This window comes from Dasypus novemcinctus, chromosome 3, assembly GCF_030445035.2.
Source record: "Dasypus novemcinctus isolate mDasNov1 chromosome 3, mDasNov1.1.hap2, whole genome shotgun sequence".
In the NCBI taxonomy this organism is placed as follows: Eukaryota; Metazoa; Chordata; class Mammalia; order Cingulata; family Dasypodidae; genus Dasypus; species Dasypus novemcinctus.
This window is the reverse complement of record NC_080675.1, coordinates 31,747,849-31,768,584: the sequence shown is the minus strand read 5'-3', so window position 1 is coordinate 31,768,584 and position 20,736 is coordinate 31,747,849. Positions and strand designations below refer to the sequence as shown.

Below are 20,736 nucleotides of genomic sequence, written 5' to 3'. Positions count from 1 at the left end.
GAATTTTAACAAATATCTTTTCAACATCTATTGACAGGATCACAAAACAAGAGTTTCACATACCTTGTTATCACATATACATAAATACATAATATATATTAGGATGATAAACTATACTAATACATTTCCCAGCATTGAACTATCCTTACAGTTCTAAAATAATGTTTCTAATAAACTTTACTTGGTCATGGTATATATACTACTCTTTCAGTGTGCTATTAAATTCTGGTTCCTGATCTTCCTATTCAAAATTTTCTGCATCAGTCTTCACAGGTGGAGATTAGTCTATAGTGTTCTTTTTATGTGTAATTGTGGTCAGGTGTTGGTGTCAATATTCTTGCTTCATAAAAACAACTTGGCCATTTTCTTTCTCTGCAGTAATATAAACATTAACAGAATGATAGATTCTTTAGAGGTTTGATGGCATTCCTCTGTCAATCTGAGACTTGCACTTTTGAGGGAATGCTTCTCTGAGACTTTTTCTTTTTTTTCTATGATAGATATTATCTCTCTCCCCTGGAACCAGTTTTACTAAACTGCATTTTCTAAAAATACCACTCAAGTTTTCAATTATTGCACCTAGTCATGCAATAATTCTTCCAATTTCTTCTGCATCAGGACACTGGGTTTACCTCCAACCCCCTTCAATAGGTAGCTAATGGGCTAAACCAACTGGCAGCTGTTTTTCCCCTGAAGAATCAACTCTTAAGAGTTCATTAGTTCTGGCATTTTTTGGGTTTAAATTCTTTCCACTTTTATCTTATTTCCTTCTACTTTCAGTTTATTTAGTTCTTTTTCCTGACCTCTTGAGTTGGATTCTTACTTCATTTACTTTTATAGTAATCTTAGTATTAATATAATTCCATATGCTACATGTTCTATATAATTTTATGAATTTTTCATTGTACACTGTTTTAGCTATATCCCACAAATATACAATATTTATACTACTATTTTTAGATATTCTGCAATTTCAGTTTAAACTTCCTTTGACCCAAAAGTTGTCTGAAATTTGTAAAATGTTCAGATGATAGTGCTTTTCTTTTTTGTCTGTTTTTAATTTCTAGCTTTTAATTTCTAGTTTTATTGAATGGCTCACCAGAGAAAGCTGACCATACAACTTGTACCATTTAAAATTTATTAATGTTTTCTTTGTGGCCCAATACCTGGTCAATTTTATGGAGACTTCATTGAAAAGAAAATGTATTCTCTCTGCTTTCAATGTTCAGTTTGATAAGTATCAATCAGATGTACAATTCAACATGTTCCTTAGGTTATCTATATTCTTAGTTATTTTTATCCACTCAATCTGTTGCAGACTGAGAAAGATAAATTAAAATCTTTTACCATTAGTTTTTGGGTTTTTTTAAAGATTTATTTCCCTCCCCTTTCCCCCTGTTGTCTGCTCTCTTGTGTCATTAGCTGTGTGTTCTTCTGTGTCCACTTGCATTTTCCGCAGCACCGAGAATCTGTGTCTCTTCTCTGTTGCGTCATCTTGTTGTGTCATCTTGCTGCAGCAGCTCTCCATGTGTGGGGCGCCACTCCTGGGCAGGCTGTGCTTTTCACATGGGGCAGCTCTTCTTGCAGGGCACACTCCTTGCACGTGGAGCTCCCCTATGTAGGGGACACCCCTGCGTGGCACAGCACTCCTTGCACATGGCAGCACTGTGCATGGGCCAGCTCACCACACAGGCCAGGAGGCCCTGGGTTTGAACCCTGGACCTCCTATATGGTAGGCAGATGCTCTATCAGTTGAGGCACATCTGCTTCCCTGCCATTAGTTATTTTCTGACTATTATTTCTTCTTATATCCTATAAGTTTTGCTCTGTGAGTGCTGATATTACATTATCTGGGTCTTAAATATTCATAACACTATTTTCACTTTGAGTAACAACCTTTATCATTACAATATGCCAGAAAAATAAAAGTGACCAGTAGTGCTGAAAATGGTTTCCATCAGCACTGGGTTCTGCCCACATAGCACTGTGTACAAATGGAACTGCTCTGGCAGTTACATGGGACTTAGCTCCTCTGCCTGCCTTACCAGGAGGCCACATGAACACATGAGCCACAACATCTTCCTGGGCTCATTCAGCTTTGGTAGCAGCCAAACAAACATGGGCCAGAGGAGAAGCTGGAATCACAATTTCCCTGCTTAGGAAACTGACTAGACAGCCTTTGTTCTGTAGTAATTTGTAAACTAATGGTTTACAAAAATCGTCTTAGCAAATATTGTTTCATAATGCAAATAACTGGGCACATGGTCTGTCCTTATCTGTTTAAAGTAAGACCCGACACACCAAGGTTTAGTGTAAATGTGCAGTGTGCAAAAAAAAGAAACCATGGCAACTCTTTTTAGTGTCTTTGAAAGCCATATTAGAAAGGAGAAATTATTGTTTGAAAACATTAACAAGAGAGGGACTTAAAATTTATATTCCCTACTTATGAATTATTCAATCACAATGGGAGTTGGGGCTAGTAAGAATCACAATTTTTTTTTTAAATTTTTTATCATGGTAAACACATATATAACATAAAATTTGTCATTTTAACCATTTTTAAGTTTATAACCCAGTGGCATTGATTACATTCACAATGTTGTGCTACCATCAGCACCATCCATTACCAAAATTTATTCATTACCCAAAACAGAAACTCTGTACCCATTATGCAGTAATTTCCTATTTCCTATTCCCCCTCTCCTTCCCCTAATAACCTATAACCAATCTGCTTTCTTTCTCTATGAATTTGCTTATTCTAGATATTTCATATAAGCGAAATCATACAATATGTGTCCTTTTGTGCCTGCTCATTCAATGTAATGTTTTCAAAGTTCATTCCATGTTATAGCACAAATCAGACCTTCATTCCTTTTTATGGCTGAATAATATTCCATTGTGTGCATATACTACATTCTGTTTATCCAGTCATTGTTGATAGACACTTGGATTGTTTCCACCTTTTGTCTATTTGAATAATGCTCCTTTGAACACTGGTATACAAGTATCTGTTTAAGTCCCTGCTTTCAATTATTTGGGGTAGAATTGCCGGACATGTGGTAATTCAATGTTTAACTTTTTGAGGAACCAACAAACTGTTTTGCACAGTGGCCACACTATTTTATATTCCCACCAGCAGAGCATGAGGGTTCCAGTTTCTCCATAATGTGTGTGTGTGTGTGTATGTGTGTGTGTGAGCACGTGTGTGTTTAATTATACAGCTCAGGTGACAGAGAGTGCTCTAGTTCAATGCCATGTCAGCTTGTGGGAAAATTAGACCATAACTATCTAAAACTGCATAGCCTTTGCACTCAAGATGCTTTCCATTAAAGTTAGCGTCATAGTCAAGTCACCATGTTATGATGTTGAGTTGATGACTCTGGTATTGAACTTTTTAAATATTTGTTTGCACATCAAAAGAAATCCTTTAGAAAAAATAACTCTGACACTATGGTCTCCTTGTACTGTATTTAAGCCTTTTCACTCAGGGCCTTAAATTAAAAATGGCAGTAGCTTTTTAGAGTTGAAGCCTTTAAAAAAAGATTTGGCAGGAGCTGTTCAGCCCTGGGTAGGGTGTAATGACTAATGGAAATGCATATTCACAGTTATGTGTTGTATTGTTATAGTTACCCAAATTTAATTTCAATTTTGAAAATAATGCTATTATTTTGTACTATTAGTGAACGGAATATTTCCTCCTAAATACAATGATTTATTTCTATACTACAAAGTGATTGCCATTTATGTATTTCAAAGGTGCTAGGTTTAATTTTGTTATTAAATTGAAATGCTTATTTTATGCCTGATTCAAGCACAGCACTAATTTTTTTTAAATAATGTGTTCATAATGTGAAATTACCAATGTGGGATCCTGTTACCATTCAGTATTAGAATTTTGTAATCCTATAACACTGAGCTATTGAAATGTTTGCTTTTCCATGCAAAATGCCAACTCAAATTAAATTCCTATATAAAAAAAATAAATTCAGTGCTCACCACCTGTACTTATGCTATACTTTTTCCAGTCATTGCTTGGTTATCTTAAATTATTCCTCTAGTAGTTTCTTCAAGAAAGGCTATGGGAACAATATTCGTTGCATCTTCCCAGGTTCAAAACTTCTGTCTGTTTCCTTTATAATGAATAGCCATTTGACTGGGCATAAAATTCTTGAGTCATAGCTTTCCTTGAAGGCTTTGAAGGCACTACTTCACTGTCTTCTAAAGCTAAGTGTTAATGTTAAAAAATATGAAATCAGCCTAATTATTTTCACCCTTAAAAGTAGCTTGACCATTTTGGTTCAAGTACCCAAAGGATTATTTCATCTTTGATTTCTAGCAACTTCATTTTAATAAGCCTCGGTGTTGATTCTCCTGTCATTTTTTTTCCCTGAGATATATTATGTCCTCTCAATCAGAAGAGTCAGATCTTTTTCTTTTTGAAAAATTTTCCTTGAATCATACTTTTAAACATTTGTTTTGTGCCTTTATATTGCTTTCCTTCTTTAACTCCAATTAAATGAATGCTGAATCTCCTTTTCCTATCTTGCCTACTATCATTTTTGCTCTAATCCTTTCTATCCTTTCGCTTCCTTTTCATTTTGCCTTTTTTCCCCCATTTCCCAGTCTCTATGTGTCTTGCCTTTTTTTCAGCAGTATCTCTTCTCTCCTGTACTGCATCCAATTTTGTCTTCATTTTATGTGATTTTATTTTTATTCCACTTCTTTCCTGAGTTCTGCAGTTTCCATTTCAACAATCTTCTGATGTCTCACCATATGCCTGAACTTATTTTACAAAGGCAATTTTTTTTTTGCACTCTTAGTTTATAAAAGCAATTGCTTCGTTTATTTTAATTTGTGGTAAAATAATCATAATTTTCATATGTTCCATTACACTATTTTTAAACTTTGACATATTATCTGTCTTTTGTTTTTCCAGTTCCCTTCCCTTTTTTTTAGTCCTTGAAGTATTTTAGTATAGATCCCATGTTGATTTCTTTTGGACTATTCCGCTTTGAATTAGTTAGTTTTCCTGCACCAGCTATTTGTCTAAAGTTTATATATAAGGGAAGAATAAGATATACATTCCAAGTAACAGGAATTTTTGTTATGACTTAGAGGTATATACAAGTCCTTTTCATCTTTACTTCTCTCCAGCCAAAAGCTCTAAGCTAAGTATCTCATCTGTCCCCTGCCACTTGAATAGACTATTTTAATGCAAATATGGATTGATTCCTTAATCAGTTCTTCCACTGCCTCTTAAAACCAAAGCAGGTTCAGAGAAGCTCCTATTACAACCTGTGCACCCTACTCTTATTTATGAAACAATGGATTGTGCCTCAAGGTACATCTTGAAGAAATGTACTCTGCTAGATCTTTCTGAGATGCATGTAGCCCCACAGATAAGACTCTGTACTTCTCCAGTACCCCTGCTTGATGGATCCCCAGTGCTTCTTGTAGCCATTCTACCTGTACTGTGGTTCATAGTTTCAGATATTTTGAGGTATCTCCTAGTTTTGTCAAAGATAGAGTTTGCATTTCTTTTCCCATTCTCCTTGTCGTTTTAGAATTGTTTCAGGGACCAGAAAGGTAAAATTCACTCCAGAAGTTCTCAGTAGGAGCAGCTTTTTATTACAACTGGGACCACTGTCAACTTCTGATTGTCAAAGCTCCATCCATATATATCTTCTCCCCCTATACATGCTATGCACATGCTAGTTATTAGCAACTTAAGCCTAAAAAGGTTAAGAAGCTTATTCAAGGTCTCAGAGCTAGGAAGAACCCAGGCCTCTTGATTCCTTGTTCAGTGCTCTTTTACATTGAACATGCATGCATGTATATGACCACTGAACTCAATCAACCTTCCTTTTAAGCATGTGTATTACCAGAAGCTGATCTGTAAGAATAATATCCAGAAAAAATTAAGAAACCACATAACTAACAAATATCAGGGAGCAAGGTGGAAAAAAGACCAAGAAAATATGTTTAGTTCCCATTACCCGGCTTACTGTCTGTCACTCCTTCCATAAGAACCAATCCCGCTGGTCGCTGACAAGCGATGTTGCAGAAGCGGAAACGTAGCAGGAAGTCTCGGCTATACTTGCGTCTCTCTGTAAACCAGGGAAAGCCACATAGTGAAAGAAAGGAAGAGGAGCCACATGCTGAGATCTCCTTAGTACCAAGAAGATTCCAGCATTGGGACACAAAGGAAGTCTGGCTCTGAGGACAAGAAAAGGTTCCAATGCCTATGATTTAAAGTTTTACATTTCATTGGGTGACCACGGGGAGAACAGTGAGAAAAACAGAGGAACTTGCTGAGAGAGTTAAAGGGATTACATTTTCTTTTGTCATTGTCCCAAAATGGGTCTGGAGGCACAGCCAATCAAGAATATGACACATGCTCACCTGATCTCTTGGGGTGACAGGAGGTGACATACTGACAGCAATCAGTGATGCCCAGGGAGCTGGGCCAGAGCGGGGTCTGCAACTTCCTCTGATAAAGCTGATGGGAGAAGTCTTCCTGTCCAGATACCTATAAGGAAAGAATAGAATGAGAAGGAGGAAACCAAGGTAGGAAATGGAAATAACCCATGTTTTAGGACATGCAGACAAACACACACTTACACACACTCATTTACTACATACATGATGTAAGCAAGCCTCTTAAGTCTCAGGGGAAGGTTGCGAAATAAGGAGCTAATTAAAACCATCGTTTTTTCACTATAAACACTGAAATGTCATGAGATGGGAATAAAGGGTAGAGTGAAGTGTTTGAGTCAAGGAAAACAGGACTGTATGAACATGTGGTCCCTAAATTTTACCTCAGAAAAATCCATACAATTCTCCACCATAGCAACTTTTAGGGGCTTTAATTTGCAATGGGATAAAGGTTTGTCCGATTTTTGGATCTTCTGGATCAAGGTCTACCATCTTAGTCTATTATTGGGAAACCACAGGGTCAAACCAAGTGGGAAATGCACCAAAGCACTTTACCGTATCTACGTCACCATCCTCGGTCAAAGCCAATGAGCAGCCTGGGAACGGACAAAACGTAGTAGGGGAAACATTCGGCGACATCAGTCATCTGCATATCTCCAAAGTGTGCAGCAAAATTCCCTTTATTTCATTTAACAACAACACATATTTGAATGCCAACTATGTGCACGACACTAGCTGAGGGCTGGGGATAAAGCTGATAGACACAATCCCTTGCCCTTAAAGGGGATATATATTCAGTCTGTCATCTGAGGCTAGAATTTGATGAACATTTACTAGCTGTGTGACTTTGAGCAAGTTAATTAACTTTCTTAGGTTTGGTATTATCTACTGTAAAATGATGATAATTACATACATACAATTAAAAACCTTGATAATAACCATTATCAATTAATGACTGCTTACTTTGAACCAGGAACTGGAAAAGTTTTTACATGCATTATTTTATATAGTCCACAAGGAAAAAAAAATACAACAAAACCTCTGAATCAGGTCCCATTATATGCCCAATGCATAGATGGGGCAAATGTGGCTTAGGAAGTTAAAGTAACTTGTCCATGGTGGCACCAGAGGGCTTTGAACTCAGGACTGTCTGGCTTCTCAGTGAGTACTCTTCATCACTAGGCCTAACAGTAGGCACTTAGTACACTGTAGGTATGTAGTACACTGTTTCTCCCGTTCCCTGAGCTCCTTGTTAAAACTCCTTTTGAGCAGAACAATGCCTTTCCTCTACCTACATGGCAACTATGGCACCACTGGCACTTGAGTAACCTCATTAAAGTAAGAGCCCGAAGTAATCAATAATAAAGTCATTTTGTGTTCTTTCTCCACTTACACCTTGCCAAAAGTTAATCAATAAAGGTGGATCAGTGGGGACAAAAGAGAGGAACACGGAGATTAAATGACATATAAAGAAATCAGGGGAGGCGGTGGACTTGGCCCAGTGGTTAGGGCATCCGTCTACCACATGGGAGGTCCGCGGTTCAAACCCCGGGCCTCCTTGACCCGTGTGGAGCTGGCCCATGCGCAGTGCTGATGCATGCAAGGAGTGCCCTGCCACACAGGGGTGTCCCCCCGTAGGGGAGCTCCACGTGCAGGGAGTGCGCCCCATAAGGAGAACCGCCCAGTGTGAAAGAAAGTGCGGCCTGCCCAGGAATGGTGCTGCACACACGGAGAGCTGACACAACAAGATGATGCAACAAAAAGTAACACAGATTCCCATGCCACTAATAACAGACGCGGACAAAGAACACGCAGCAAATAGACACAGAGAAGAGACAACTGGGGTGTGTGTGGGGGGGAGAGAAATAAATAATAAATAAATCTTAAAAAAAAAAAAAAGAAATCAGGGGAAGTGGACTTGGCCCAATGGATAGGGCATCCGCCTACCACATAGGAGGTCTGCGGTTCAAACCCCGGGCCTCGTTGACCCGTGTGGAGCTGGCCTATGCACGGTGCTCGTGCACTGTGCCCTACCACGCAAGGAGTGCCCTGCCACGCAGGGGTGTCCCCCACGTAGGGGAGCCCCACACACAAAGAGTGCGCCCCATAAGGAGAGCCGCCCAGTGCGAAAGAAAGCGTAGCCTGCCCAAGAATGGCGCTGCACACACGGAGAGCTGACACAGCAAGATGACAAAACAAAAAGAAACACAGATTCCCGGTGCCACTGATAAGGATTGAAGTGATCACAGAAGAACATACAGCGAATGGACATAGACAGCAAACAACTGGGGGGAGGGGAGAAAAATAATAAATAAATAAAATAATCAATCTTAAAAAAAAAAATCAGCATAAGCTGAATGCCCATCAGCAGAGTTAAATAGACTATTACAAAACTATGAGCTATCTATGCTATCAACATTCAGTAATTAAAAGGCATGAAAAGATCCATATGCACACTGTTAACTGAAAAATAAACCAAGCTAGACAATGAAACATACATTAGTGTTTCATGTTTATAAAACACAAACACAATAGATGACATATTGGCCTTAGAAGTGGTCATAGCACAGTATTTGAGGGCAAGGGCTATGAGGCCAGACAACCTGGTTACAAATCCTGGCTCCAAAACCTGCATAACCTAGAGCAAATTACTTAACTTCTCTATGCCTTAGCTTCCTCATTTATAAAATGCAAATAATAATAGATATGTTGAAAATTAAATGAGGTAATACTTGTAAAGTGCTCGAAATAGAACCTGGCACACCATAAGCGTTTAATGTTAACTCTGATTACAATATTATAGGAACAAAGACATCATCGGGAATGCACAGAAAACAACCTAGAAGAATACCACCAAACTTATAAGTCATTACTTGACTAAGAGGATAGGGAATGTGGGTAATAAAGGAGACTTTTGCCTTGCTTCATGCTTGAAGTCTTGCAAGAATGTACTTATGTATTAGTTATGAACTAAAAAAAAAATTAATGGTGAAAATTGTAAGAATCGTAGTATGCCAAAGGCACTCAAAACGTCCTAACTTCCAGGCGTGGGTTTAAGGCAATCAACAGAACAAGAAAAAGCAGGAGGGAGCCAGAACAGGTTTAATTGAGTCCCTGCCACAGAAGCAGGGCTGAATGCCAACACCTGAATCTCTCCCTAGGCCATGTTCCCACCGCCACAGTGGCTTCCCCCATTTCACCTTCCAGGCCGGCATCCCATGATACTGGAGCTCTCCATCCCTGATGAAGTTGTAGAGAGGTGAATCAGGGACAGAATTCAGGTCACCACACAGGATAATGGGGCAGTGGCTGCCATCGGACAACCTGGCCACCTTGTCCACTTCAGCGAGAAGAATGGCCATCTGGGCCAGCTTGACATCGCCCCGGCGTGGGTTGTACAGGACGTGGGTATTGGCCACACACAAGGGCGCCACTGAGACTTGCCCCAGGCCTTCTGGGACTAGTGGCTGCAGCAGCAACACTAAGCCCACGTTGTCCCGATTGAGGAGCTCCAGGCCAGGCCGGAAGTACTCCACAGGGCTGGCGCAGAGTAGGCGGAACCTGGTGGGCTTGTAGCAGACAGCACAGCCATCTGTTTTGCACCCAGTCCTCCTCTTGTAGAAACAGGTAAAGCCTGCAAGGAAAATCCCAGTTAAGGAGATGGTGCGGAGTCCTTAAAGCTTGAATCTGCTCCAGCTAGTGGCAACAGCCCATGTGTGCATCCCCCCTAAGGCATGGCTCCTGCTGCTCCAATAAGGGGAGTCCTTGCCTTTGCCACTCCCTTGGTTCTGGAGATGTTCCTTATAGTTCTAACTAGATGACTGAGTGGCTGGAAGAGGAAGGAGGGAGGAAAGGGTATGAAGCAATAACTTGATATAAAGAGACTGGAGTCCTAGCTCCATAACCTTCTAGCTTTGTGATCTTGCACATTCTCAGAACCTCAGTTTCCTCATCTGTGAAATGGGGATAAGAACACTCAGTCTCACAGCGGTGGTTACTCCAATGACTATATGACAATGTATGTCACAACTGCTTTAAAAACTGAAAAGTTCTACTTATTTTCTCATCCATACATGCTAGCTCACAGGTGAGACTACGGGTTTACTGGCACAAAAGAAAAAGATGTCTACTTCAGGAATAGACAGAGCTACAGGAAAAAAGGCCGGCAAACATGCCAGGAAACTGCATTACCCATCATTCGCAGAGAAGGTTCCAACTGCTCCCAGTAATGATCTTCTTGGACTTCCTGGAGACACAAGATCTGGGAAATTGACAAGGAAACCAATCACTCCAGAGTACCCAGAATACACAGAATGCTGGAGTATGACTGTCAACTCCCTGGGAGCAGGTACTAAAGCCAGGAGGGAAGCTTCTATGCAACTCAAGTAGAGACCTCTCACAGGACTGACTCTTCCCAGAGAGCGACTAACAGCAAGAGCAGGTCCAGACTTAAGCAGAGGAAACCAGTCATTTGTACTAGATTTTCCTACTGCTCTAAGCCTTCAAGTCTCCCTCCCTGCAAATGCGTACTAGGGAGACTCTTCTCAGCCTCTGCCACAAACTCATTTACTCCAGGCAAGTGAGCTTCAATTCTAAATAGAACTGAAATCATTTGAAAAACTATGGGTTGTACAGTTGCACTCATTTTCTAAAGAGTACTAGGAAAAAACCTAGGTCCAGAGCTAACGCAGATGACATGTCCCCTCTTCACTCACATCAGGGTCCCAGTGCTGGAACTCCTGCATGAGGTTGGCGAGGCGATAGTTCCAATTGAGGATGTCCGGGTGGCAATGCAAATAGAGTTCTGAGCTCTGCTGCATCAGGTCCTGGGCCAGGATGTTATAGGACATCAAAGTGAACTGGAACTGAGGGCCATCTCCTGCCTCCAGGCCCTGAGCATCTGGCTGGGTGGAGAAATCCTCCCATTCTCGCCACAAGATTTCTGCAAGGGGGTCAGGGGAAGAATTCCATGACAAGTATATGTTATCCAGAGGCCCCCACCATCTCCACTCCTGACGCAGTGATACTGTACCCAAAGTTCCTTTTTGCATCTTCCATTACCCATCCCTCTCCATAATGACTTGAGTGGTAATTTAAGGACATTCCCTCACCTAGATCATAAACGCCACAAAGCCAGGGATGACCTTGGCCTGTTCAACACTGTATCTCCAGTACCTAACATAATACCTGATACCTGGTAGGGTTCAAGAAATTTTTACAGGATGACAATCTCTCATTTTTTATAAACCCTTGAATCTCTAGGGAATCACTCAGGTGGATATGATTAATAGTCACTTGAGGTTCAAGACATTTCTAAAGTAACTTTAGCCTTGGGTATTTTCTGACTTCTAAACCTGGAAATACCTGTGGGACTAGAGACCATACTTATCCCAAGCTCCCCATCTTCCCTATAGCATGGGGCAGTATAGTGGATTTCAGACATTTGAGCTACAGAATTCTTTCTTCAAATTTTAGCTTATGTGGAAGCCCAATCTGAAACACAGATAAAACTGAAGCTACTCTGGTTGAGGCAAAGAGCAAAAGGCTCCAGAGAACTTCTATCTTGACTCCCCTACCCCTACCTCAGGAAGCCCTCGAGCCACCGCCAAAGAAAAAACTGCATGGAGAATTAGAACTATGGTCTGGAGATTCAATTCTGTCTCTACCTAGCTGTGTGACTTAAGGCATGCCCCACTCCCACTCTGCATTACAATTATTTCACCTGTAAGAACATGGGGCTGGATTAGATTATCTCTAAGGCCCCATTGGATCTGACGTGGCAAGATTCTCAGAAAAAAAGAATGCAGTGGCAGAGCTCCCCACCAGAGAATCCCTTCTTTAGCAATGGTTCTGGCTCATACACAAGATAACCTGCTGCCCTGGCTCACTCAGTCACTTGCCATACTCACCGTGATATGGTATTTCCATTGGGGTTGGCTGCAACTGCCCAAGGCCCTCAAAGGGCCAGACAGGAGCCTCTTCCTGGAGCATAGACTCGGGTGCTATGCTCCAGGCCACCACAGCAGGGTCCTCTTCCCATTGCTCTGCAGCCAGGGTGCCCATTGGAAGGACAGCACAGTCTGCATACTGGGGGCCTGTCTGCACGGGGACAGCTGCCCACATGGGACCCTGGACCTCTGGCAGTGGTTCCTCTTCTAGCACCTTGGGGAAAGGCTCATCCAGATTCTCTGCTGCCCGCAGGTCACTCAGTTGCCTATTGGACCACTTGTCCTCTGAAGTAGCATCCTGTTCTCCAGGATTATCCATCAGGAGAGCCAGGCTGCTTTGGGCTAGCCCCTTATCTGCAAGGGGACCTTCACTCACAGTTGAGAGCAGTTGGCTTGACCCTTCTTCTCGCCACTGCTGCAGCAGGCCCTCACACTCCTCCTGGTCAGGGCCCCGAGGGGCCATGGCAAAGTTGCCTTCTACCTGGGGGGACGAGCTCTTTGCCAGGAGGGCATTTTTTCGACATGTGAAGAAAGCATCTAAGAGAAAAGTCAAAATACAGGTTATGAGATGACAGCATCGACCAACCCTCATCTCATCTCCCAGTAAGAGAGAGAACCGTAACCACCTTGCTCATCATCATACCATCACTGAGCCTGCCCACCATAGTACCTGGAACACCATTATCATCATAACAAAGTGCTTACTTACATGCCAAACACTCTTCTAAATGCTTTACAATTCTTATCTAATTTATATGGTAGGGACTTGATATTCAATGAATGAATAAAAGAATAGCTAGCCCACATAATCTGGGGCAGAGAAGGGCACATATAACCATACCCCTTTTAACATCAACTCTATGGACCTAAGAACCATATTACATTGGAACCAGAATTTAACCATATCAGAACTATGGGTTATAGGTCTAGTGCCAAAATTGACAAAACTATATGACTTTGAACAATGCCCCTAATTAGATAAACTTACTCTTGACTGTAAAATGAAGATGGGAAGAGGCCCCAAGAGTTTTTCTATCTCTATAAATCCCTTAATCTGTGAATGCACTCCTAAAGAAAAAGTCAAAAGAGCTGACAAAAACAGTGTCACAAAATCTATACAATTTTGGGCCTCTTCTCAAAAGCTATTTATTCTACTCATAAAATCTTTACAAACTTCATTATCAGCTTTCCCATTCCACAACACATCAGAGGCTGTAAATTAGAAGGTGCCAACAACTGACAGCAAGAAGAGACAGCTGTCATCTCTGTTACAGCAGCCACAAATGACAGCCAACAGGCAAGAAAGCAGGTGGGGAAAAACTCTAAAATTAGAGCCCCAAAACTCCAAGCACAGTATTTTTGGTGTGAGCAAACAACTTCCTTCCCCTGCTCCCACACACACACACTCTAAATCACTTATTTGCTGGCCAAGGGATGTGCACAATGCTGACGCTCCATTATTAAAGTTTCATTTTATTGGCTTTTTATAAGGCAAGAAAAATTCCCAAATGGCTCAAATGTTTAAAGACACCTATCTTGTTTAAGGCCTGTTGTGGATTTATGTCCCTCTATACCAGTGGCTTTCCACAAGGGGCAATTTTGTACCTAGGGAACATGCGGCAATGTCTGGAGATACTGTGGTTATCACAACTGTGGGGGGTGCTACTGGCATCTCCAGTGGTTTAGAGGCTAAGGATCCTACTAAACATCCTACAATGCACTGGAAAGCACCCACAAAAAAATTATCCAGTCAAAAATATCACTAGTGGTGAGATTATGAAGCCTTGCTCTAAATCATGGACTGGGTTGCTAGGCTTTAGACTCAGGGACTTGATAATTCTCTACCTCTTAAAATACTGTCTATGTATACCAGGTGGCAGAGGTTCTTTAGTTTATACACATGAAGTTACTGATTTTCAAATTTAGTTTTGAGGTTTTTGGCAGTGGTGGTAATTTTCAGCAGCAGAATCCTTTTATTTAAAAAAATCTATGTAGAAGTCAAATACACAAGGTTATGCAAGCACAACTATTTTATTGGAGCTGGGGGTCTTCTCTGAAATCATTAGAACTCTGACTTCAGTTCTGGAAACCTCTGGACTAGCGAGTGTCACTGGACTGCCAATGTGAACATAGGAGGAGCTCCAGAAACGATGGCAACATGGTTAAAGGAAAATGCCTTAGCTCTCTGAAGAATGAGTTTCTCATTCTTCAGGAGTATGGCTAAACAGACATTCCTGAATTCACTGAGTGCCTATTATATGCCACGTAGTGAGTGACCTGCACTAGGGATACAGTGAACAAAATGGACACGGCCCTGACCTCCTGGAGCTTGCATTCTCAGGGCAGACAGCAAAAAGTAAGTAAATAAAAGTTTTATATAAGGAAAAGTGCAGAATACACAATACACTGTTTCTAAGAAAGTACCTCTTGGTCCTGTCTCCTAAATCGCCCAAGTCTGGGAGTTCTTGGGATTTGAGGAACTGGTGGTTTTTTAAGAGCCTCTGGAATTTCAAAGACCAGGAATGGGGACTGCAGGCAGACCAGGAAAAAGTGAAGGAATAACCCTTTCTTGTCTCTGAAGTTTCAACTAAGCATCCCTCACCCCATCTCTCTAAATGCATGGGAAACTGCTTCAGAGCTAAGGTTGAAATGTGTCTGAATTCTGAAAACCCGTTTTTCAACCAAAGACTCCGCTGAGAAAGGAGAAGTCAAAAGATATGTGAAAGGTGAGTGTGAGGTTAACCCAGGGGGAAGCCAGGTATTCCCAGATCTTTAGCCTAGCGACCCCCCACCCCCCCGCCAGGGCTGTCGGGCCCCTCCCCACAAAGACCCCCGGCATCTGCCTTATTCCGAACCTGCCACCCCTCTCGGGTCCCAGAAGCTCTCCGCACCGCCAGGGCCAGGGAAGGGTGGCTCCCGTCCTTTTCCCAACCCCTATCCACTTAAACCGTGGTCCGACGCCACCAGGCCACAGGAGTAAAGAGAGACCGTCCATGAGGGTCGTCGGCCAGGCCCAGGCCGCGTGGGGGTCAGGACGGGCCCCGCGGGGCCGGGGGCTGAGGGCTGAGGGCCGCCTCCCCACACCTTGGCACTGCCAGAGGGTCGGTGGTCTACAGGCCCGGCGCGCCGCAGGCCGCCCCAACGCAGGGCCCCGCCGAGGTGGGCCCAGGCCGGGCTCCGCCTGTCAGGACGCGGGGCCGGTACCTGAGAGGGCGCGGAAGAGGCGCGCGGCCGGCAGCAGCAGGTAGCACAGGCACGACGCGATCATGGCCGGCCACGGGCGCCCGCCTGCCCTCCCGCCCTCCTGCCCACCTCACCGCCGCCCGCCGGGTTTCCCTCAGCTTGGCTCCGCCCAGGCCCCACAGGCCCCGCCCCCAGGCCCGCCCACGTGGCGCCGTCGCTCAGGCCGCCAGCTCTTCAACAACTTTATTGGGAGCGCAGGGCCCCTGACACACCCAGCGGGGCGGGGAGTCAGTTCCCATGGCAACGCGCGGCCCCTCTCCGGCGCGGTCCTGGAGACTCCGTAGTAGTATTCAAAGGCCACAGTTTTATTCATAGTTATGACGCTAATTCGGAGCCCGCTATATTAACTTCCCGGCCCCTCAGTTTCCTCGTTTGTAAAATGAGGGGGCTGGCCTCTAAGTTCCCTTGCAGGCCTGAGTTCTCTAATTATAGCCCTTTTAGGCCCAGAGAGCAAAGAGAAGGAGTTCTTCCCCATTTTCTCCCTTTCTCTTACTCTTGTCTTCCCTAGCTCAATCCTAGGTCATGTAAATTCACATTTTGCCTGACCCGGTAAGCTTTTGTCTCCAGCATCCTAATCTGGAAAAAAAAAAGCGGGTGTCCACTGGCAAAACAGTGAAAGGGGGGAAAACCTCTACTCGGACAGGGACGAAGTGTGGTGTTTGTTTTTACTGAGGTAGTGCCTAAGACAGTACCTGGCACATAGTGGGGACCAAATAAACCTTTGTTGACTAAACAAAGCCTGTGTCACTAACTGAAGGCCAGTTCCTCCATCAATTCTGTGCTACTCAAATCCCCTCTCTGAAGGAGGAAGGACTGTATAATACTCCCTATTTCGGTACCTAGTGGCTGAGCTGTGCAATTTCCAATCTGTGGCTGGAGCCTCGGTGGTTCAGGGAAGCCCTCTGGGGAGTCGCCAGATCCAGGACCAGCTGGGTACATCATAACACTGAAAGGCTAAAAGGAGAAAAAGGGGGAGTCAGTATTGTGGCCTTCCTACTCCTTGCCCTGAGCTCTAGAGGCAGTGTTCGCCTTCAGGCAAACATGTAGCCCTTTGCTGAGAGTAGAGGCCGGGGAGGCAATGTGAATGTTGGGAAGCCCCTGAAAAACCAGAGGACAAATATTACTTCTACTTAAGGATCTCCCAAGTTCAGGTCCACTCCTTCGAGATGGCTTAACTAAACCCTCCTTGTTCCCTCCTTCCATTATGTCCCAATAATTACCCAGAAGTCCAAGTTCCAATACTGATCAAAAAGAAGGTCCCTATCTACAGACTATGTTTATCAAAGTAGTGGTTCCCTTATCCCTTCAGGAAATGTTCAAAAACTACATAGTCCTAGGTTCCACTCCTAGGGCTCTGATTTAATAGGCCTGGAGTAGGGCCCCAAGATTCTATATTCCTTAAATACTAACCAAGTTGTTGATATGCAGTTTGGGATCCTCTGCTACAGGACTCAACCTCAACTGTCCTGCTGGATGCCACACGTATGGGCAAATTGTCAGGACAACTGGTACCATATTCTTTCAGAGGTCCTTCTTGAAGTCAGTTAAACTAGGGTGCCCTCTTTTTATTTCCTGGTCCATAATCGGCTCTGTTGGAAAGTGTAGGGTGGTATGAGGATCACAAGTTTTGGTGTTAGACCACCTTAGATCTTGGCTCTGCCATGTCCTACCCCTGAAATCTCTCAGGTTAACTAACCTCTTGGAGCTTCAGTTTCCTTGCCAGACCTGGCCTAGGGTAAGTTCTCAGTTTTTACTCTTTTTTTAAAAAAACTTAGGCAAAAAGTAGCTCTGGTTACTACTAATGTAAGTTTTCTTCCACAACCCCTGGCTCACATAGGACTCCTGCCCTCCAAACTGTCACATGGCATTGCTAAACAAGCTAGTAACTGCACATTCCAAGGAGACTTGGCCTGGAGTTGGGAAGCCTCACACTTCCCAGCCAAAGGAAAATTGCAAGTATAATCTGCACCATCTGCCCCTTATCATGTCAGAAATATTCCAAGAAGAGAGACCAGAGGAGTGCCTCAGTTCATCCCAACTGAGAGAACAAGACAATGATAAGCACTTGCCATCCACCATTAGTGTGGTCTACAGATGTAGGATCTATCTCATGGAGCAAGTGGGAGGTTCTCCAGTACTTAGGGGGATTGAAACTGCTATTTTAAAGGGATATTTCCTGTATAAATGCCATGAAGCCTTGAATTTTCCTTATGACAACAGGTATACATGGAAATTTGACAAGGTAGCTGTCTTTATTAACTTCTTGGATAGAAAGCTACATTATATAGAGCCAGCTCTATGCTTCCTTTAGGTTTGCAGAGAGTACTAAAGACAGTCTAGAGCAGTGCTGCCCAATAGAAATATAATGCAAACCACGTGTACAATTTCTAATTTTCTAGTTGCCTCATACGCTAAAAGAGAAGCTGGTGAAGTTAATTTTTTAAGAATATTTTATTTAATGAGTATAACTAAAAATGAATCATTTCAGCATGTAATCAGTATTTTAAAATGAAATATTTTCTATTCTTATTTGTACTAAGTCTTTGAAATCCAGTGTGCGTTGAACAGAACATCTGAGTTTGGACCAGCCACATCTCAAGTGCTTGATAGCCACTACCACATGGACTACACAGGCCTAGAGGCCTCTTAGGTAGGATAGGATGAAAAGAATTGCCTATCTCTAACTTGTGATAACCCGAGGCCTCTACATTCCTAGAGTTCTCTGAGCCTGGTGTTTCCTCCAGGACCGCAGGATTAATGGCTTGATGTTGGTATAGTGTCCCAGAATATGCCAGATTGGTCTGAATTGATGCATTCACTACTACTTACTCACTGATTCATTCATTCATGTACTCATTACAGATTTATCAAGCACACATCAATATCTACCCCATTCTCACCCTTGTCCCCTCTTGACTACTTGACCTCTTCCTTTTCCCTTCTTTCCTTGAACACTTTGGCTCTTTACTCAATGCCTTCTTCTTTACCTCAAGTCCTCCCATCACCAGTGTGAATGGGCCATCTCCCTCAGGCTCATTGTCTTCACCTCCTCAAAGAACTTCATCTTCACTATACTTCAGACACCCACTGCCCTGACCACATCTTAGATGTGTCATTACAGGGTGCTCCTCCACCTCTGAAAACATAAATCCACACAACCCACTCTGATCACCTTGTAACTTTCTGCCTCTCCCATTTTTACTTCTGCTCCATCTGTGCTTTAACCCCATCAAACCTGACAGTCCCTTGATTTCTCCATTCTGTCCTTATCAAGCTTCCCCTTAGCCATCATTTCCTTCTCTATCCACCATAGAATCCCCATGACCCATCTTTTACATCCCTCTTTTCTCAATATCATCAGCTCTCCTGCCTGTTATTCTTTGATCATACCTTCCCAGGTCAGTAAAACCGTTCACCTTCTTGGTTTTTTCATCTGGACTGCTGATCAACAATGAATGAAATTACCAGCTACGCAGAATGGTGCCAGATGTGTCCTGCTCTTCAACCTCATGTCAACCTCAACCCTCCCCAACAACCCTGTGTTCTTTAGTTAACTGTCTCTCCCATTCCCACAGTGACCATTCTTCTCAAATATCCTGCCCTAATGCCTCCTTTCTTCCTCAAAGGAAGTGATCTCCCACCAACTGCATAGAAAAAAAGAGAACCACCAAGTAAGAACTCCATACTCTCTGATGCTGCACCAACACACTGACATCCCAAACCATCCTTTCCTGCCCCTCTCCCAACACAGCAGGACCTCTCCAACAAGCTCAGAATCCCCCTCACCTTCTTCCCCTTAGAGACCATTCTCCTTCTACTCTTTCCATCTCTTTTTTCACTGTCTTCTCCCCATCAACATTTAAACGTGCTTAAATTACTCCCATATTATGAAACCCTCCTTCAGCCCACGTCCCCTTCCAGTTATCCCACCATCTCTCAAGAAGCCAAGTTTCCTGAAAGAGTTGTCTTACTGTCTACACTGCCTAATCTCTCTTTCAACCTCATTCCACTGAAACTCCCTCACCAAAGTTACTGCTGTGCCTTCCTTGTTGCTAAATTCAATGGGCACTCTACAGGGCCTTATTCTTTCTTGAACTGTAATTTTGCAGAAATCCCCCCTTCTGGTACGAGTCTCTTCCTTTGGTTTCTGTGATATTCTTATTTTCCTTCTATCTCTGTGGGCACTCTGTCCTGTTTCCTTCACTTTTATTCCTCTGATCACCCTCTTACAGAGTTCCTAGGATTTCATCCTTGGCCTCTTTTCTCTTCTTACTCTACAGTCTCTCTATGAGACAATTCTGCCATTCCAGTGGCTTCAAATACTATCCATATGGGCAACACACACATCTTAACCCAAATCCTGTTCCTGAGCCAAGGCCCATAAATGCTACTGCCCATGGGCCTCTCCAAGGCACTTCAAAGACTCAGCATACCCAATGTTGCTCTCATTGTCTCTTCATTCCATCCTCCAAAAATCCAATGCCCCATCTCCTTAGTCCCCTTCTCTGTGAATAGCACCATCACCTATCAAGTTATCCTGGTCTCCTCCTTTTTCCTCTCCCCTTTCTGTTTCTAATCCGACCTTTCCCCATGTCCTATAGCCACTTCTAAAGTCTCTACTTCCAGTATTGATCCCCTCCTACCTTCAGTCCACTTTCCCTTCAACCAGAGCAATTTTTCTAAAATTCAGATCATATCAGGTCACACAGATGCTTAAAACTTTTCTACAAACCCCCACTCTCAAAATGCAGGCCAAACTGCTTGGCATAGCATCGAAGGCCCTAATGAGGGTGAGCACCTGGGTGTCTCACCTCTCATACTTCCTTCCCATGACCACTCCCCTCAATGAGAATCACATGACAGCCTCATCAAACTATTTAAGACTCCCTCAACACGATGGGGACTTTGCTTATTATTCTCCTCTCAGTTCAAATGGCTCTTCTCCCCTGTATCTCTCTACCCCCTCTCTGTCATCAACCTAGTTACTGCCTAATGGACCTACAAGTCTCAGCCCAGACATCTCTTTCTCAAGGAAACCTTCCCAGATCTTCAACACCCTTCCATTTGTGCCCCACACGTGCACATACAGACACACCAGTGACTCCATTAT

At 43.1% G+C, this 20,736-nt stretch overlaps 1 protein-coding gene across 6 annotated transcripts in view; it reads right to left on the bottom strand.

Annotated features, from left to right (window-relative positions):
• Positions 1-20,736, bottom strand: part of ANGEL1 (angel homolog 1) — a 47,300-nt gene that overhangs the window by 15,762 nt on the left and 10,802 nt on the right. Inside the window, exons 2-8 of one of the 6 annotated variants that reach the window (XM_058292995.2) lie at positions 16,466-16,580; positions 12,345-12,920; positions 11,151-11,377; positions 10,627-10,696; positions 9,636-10,069; positions 6,403-6,529; positions 6,006-6,107 (exon numbers count right to left, since the gene is read on the bottom strand). In XM_058292995.2, coding sequence (XP_058148978.1) covers positions 6,006-6,107; positions 6,403-6,529; positions 9,636-10,069; positions 10,627-10,696; positions 11,151-11,377; positions 12,345-12,920; positions 16,466-16,568 — 1,639 coding nt within the window. In that variant the 5' untranslated portion in view covers positions 16,569-16,580. Of the gene's footprint in view, positions 1-5,996; positions 6,108-6,402; positions 6,530-9,635; positions 10,070-10,626; positions 10,697-11,150; positions 11,378-12,344; positions 12,921-14,807; positions 14,913-15,587; positions 15,760-16,465; positions 16,581-20,736 lie in introns of those variants that run through there. The other 5 variants (XM_058292994.2, XM_004453565.4, XM_004453570.5 and 2 more) reach the window with 5 other exon arrangements.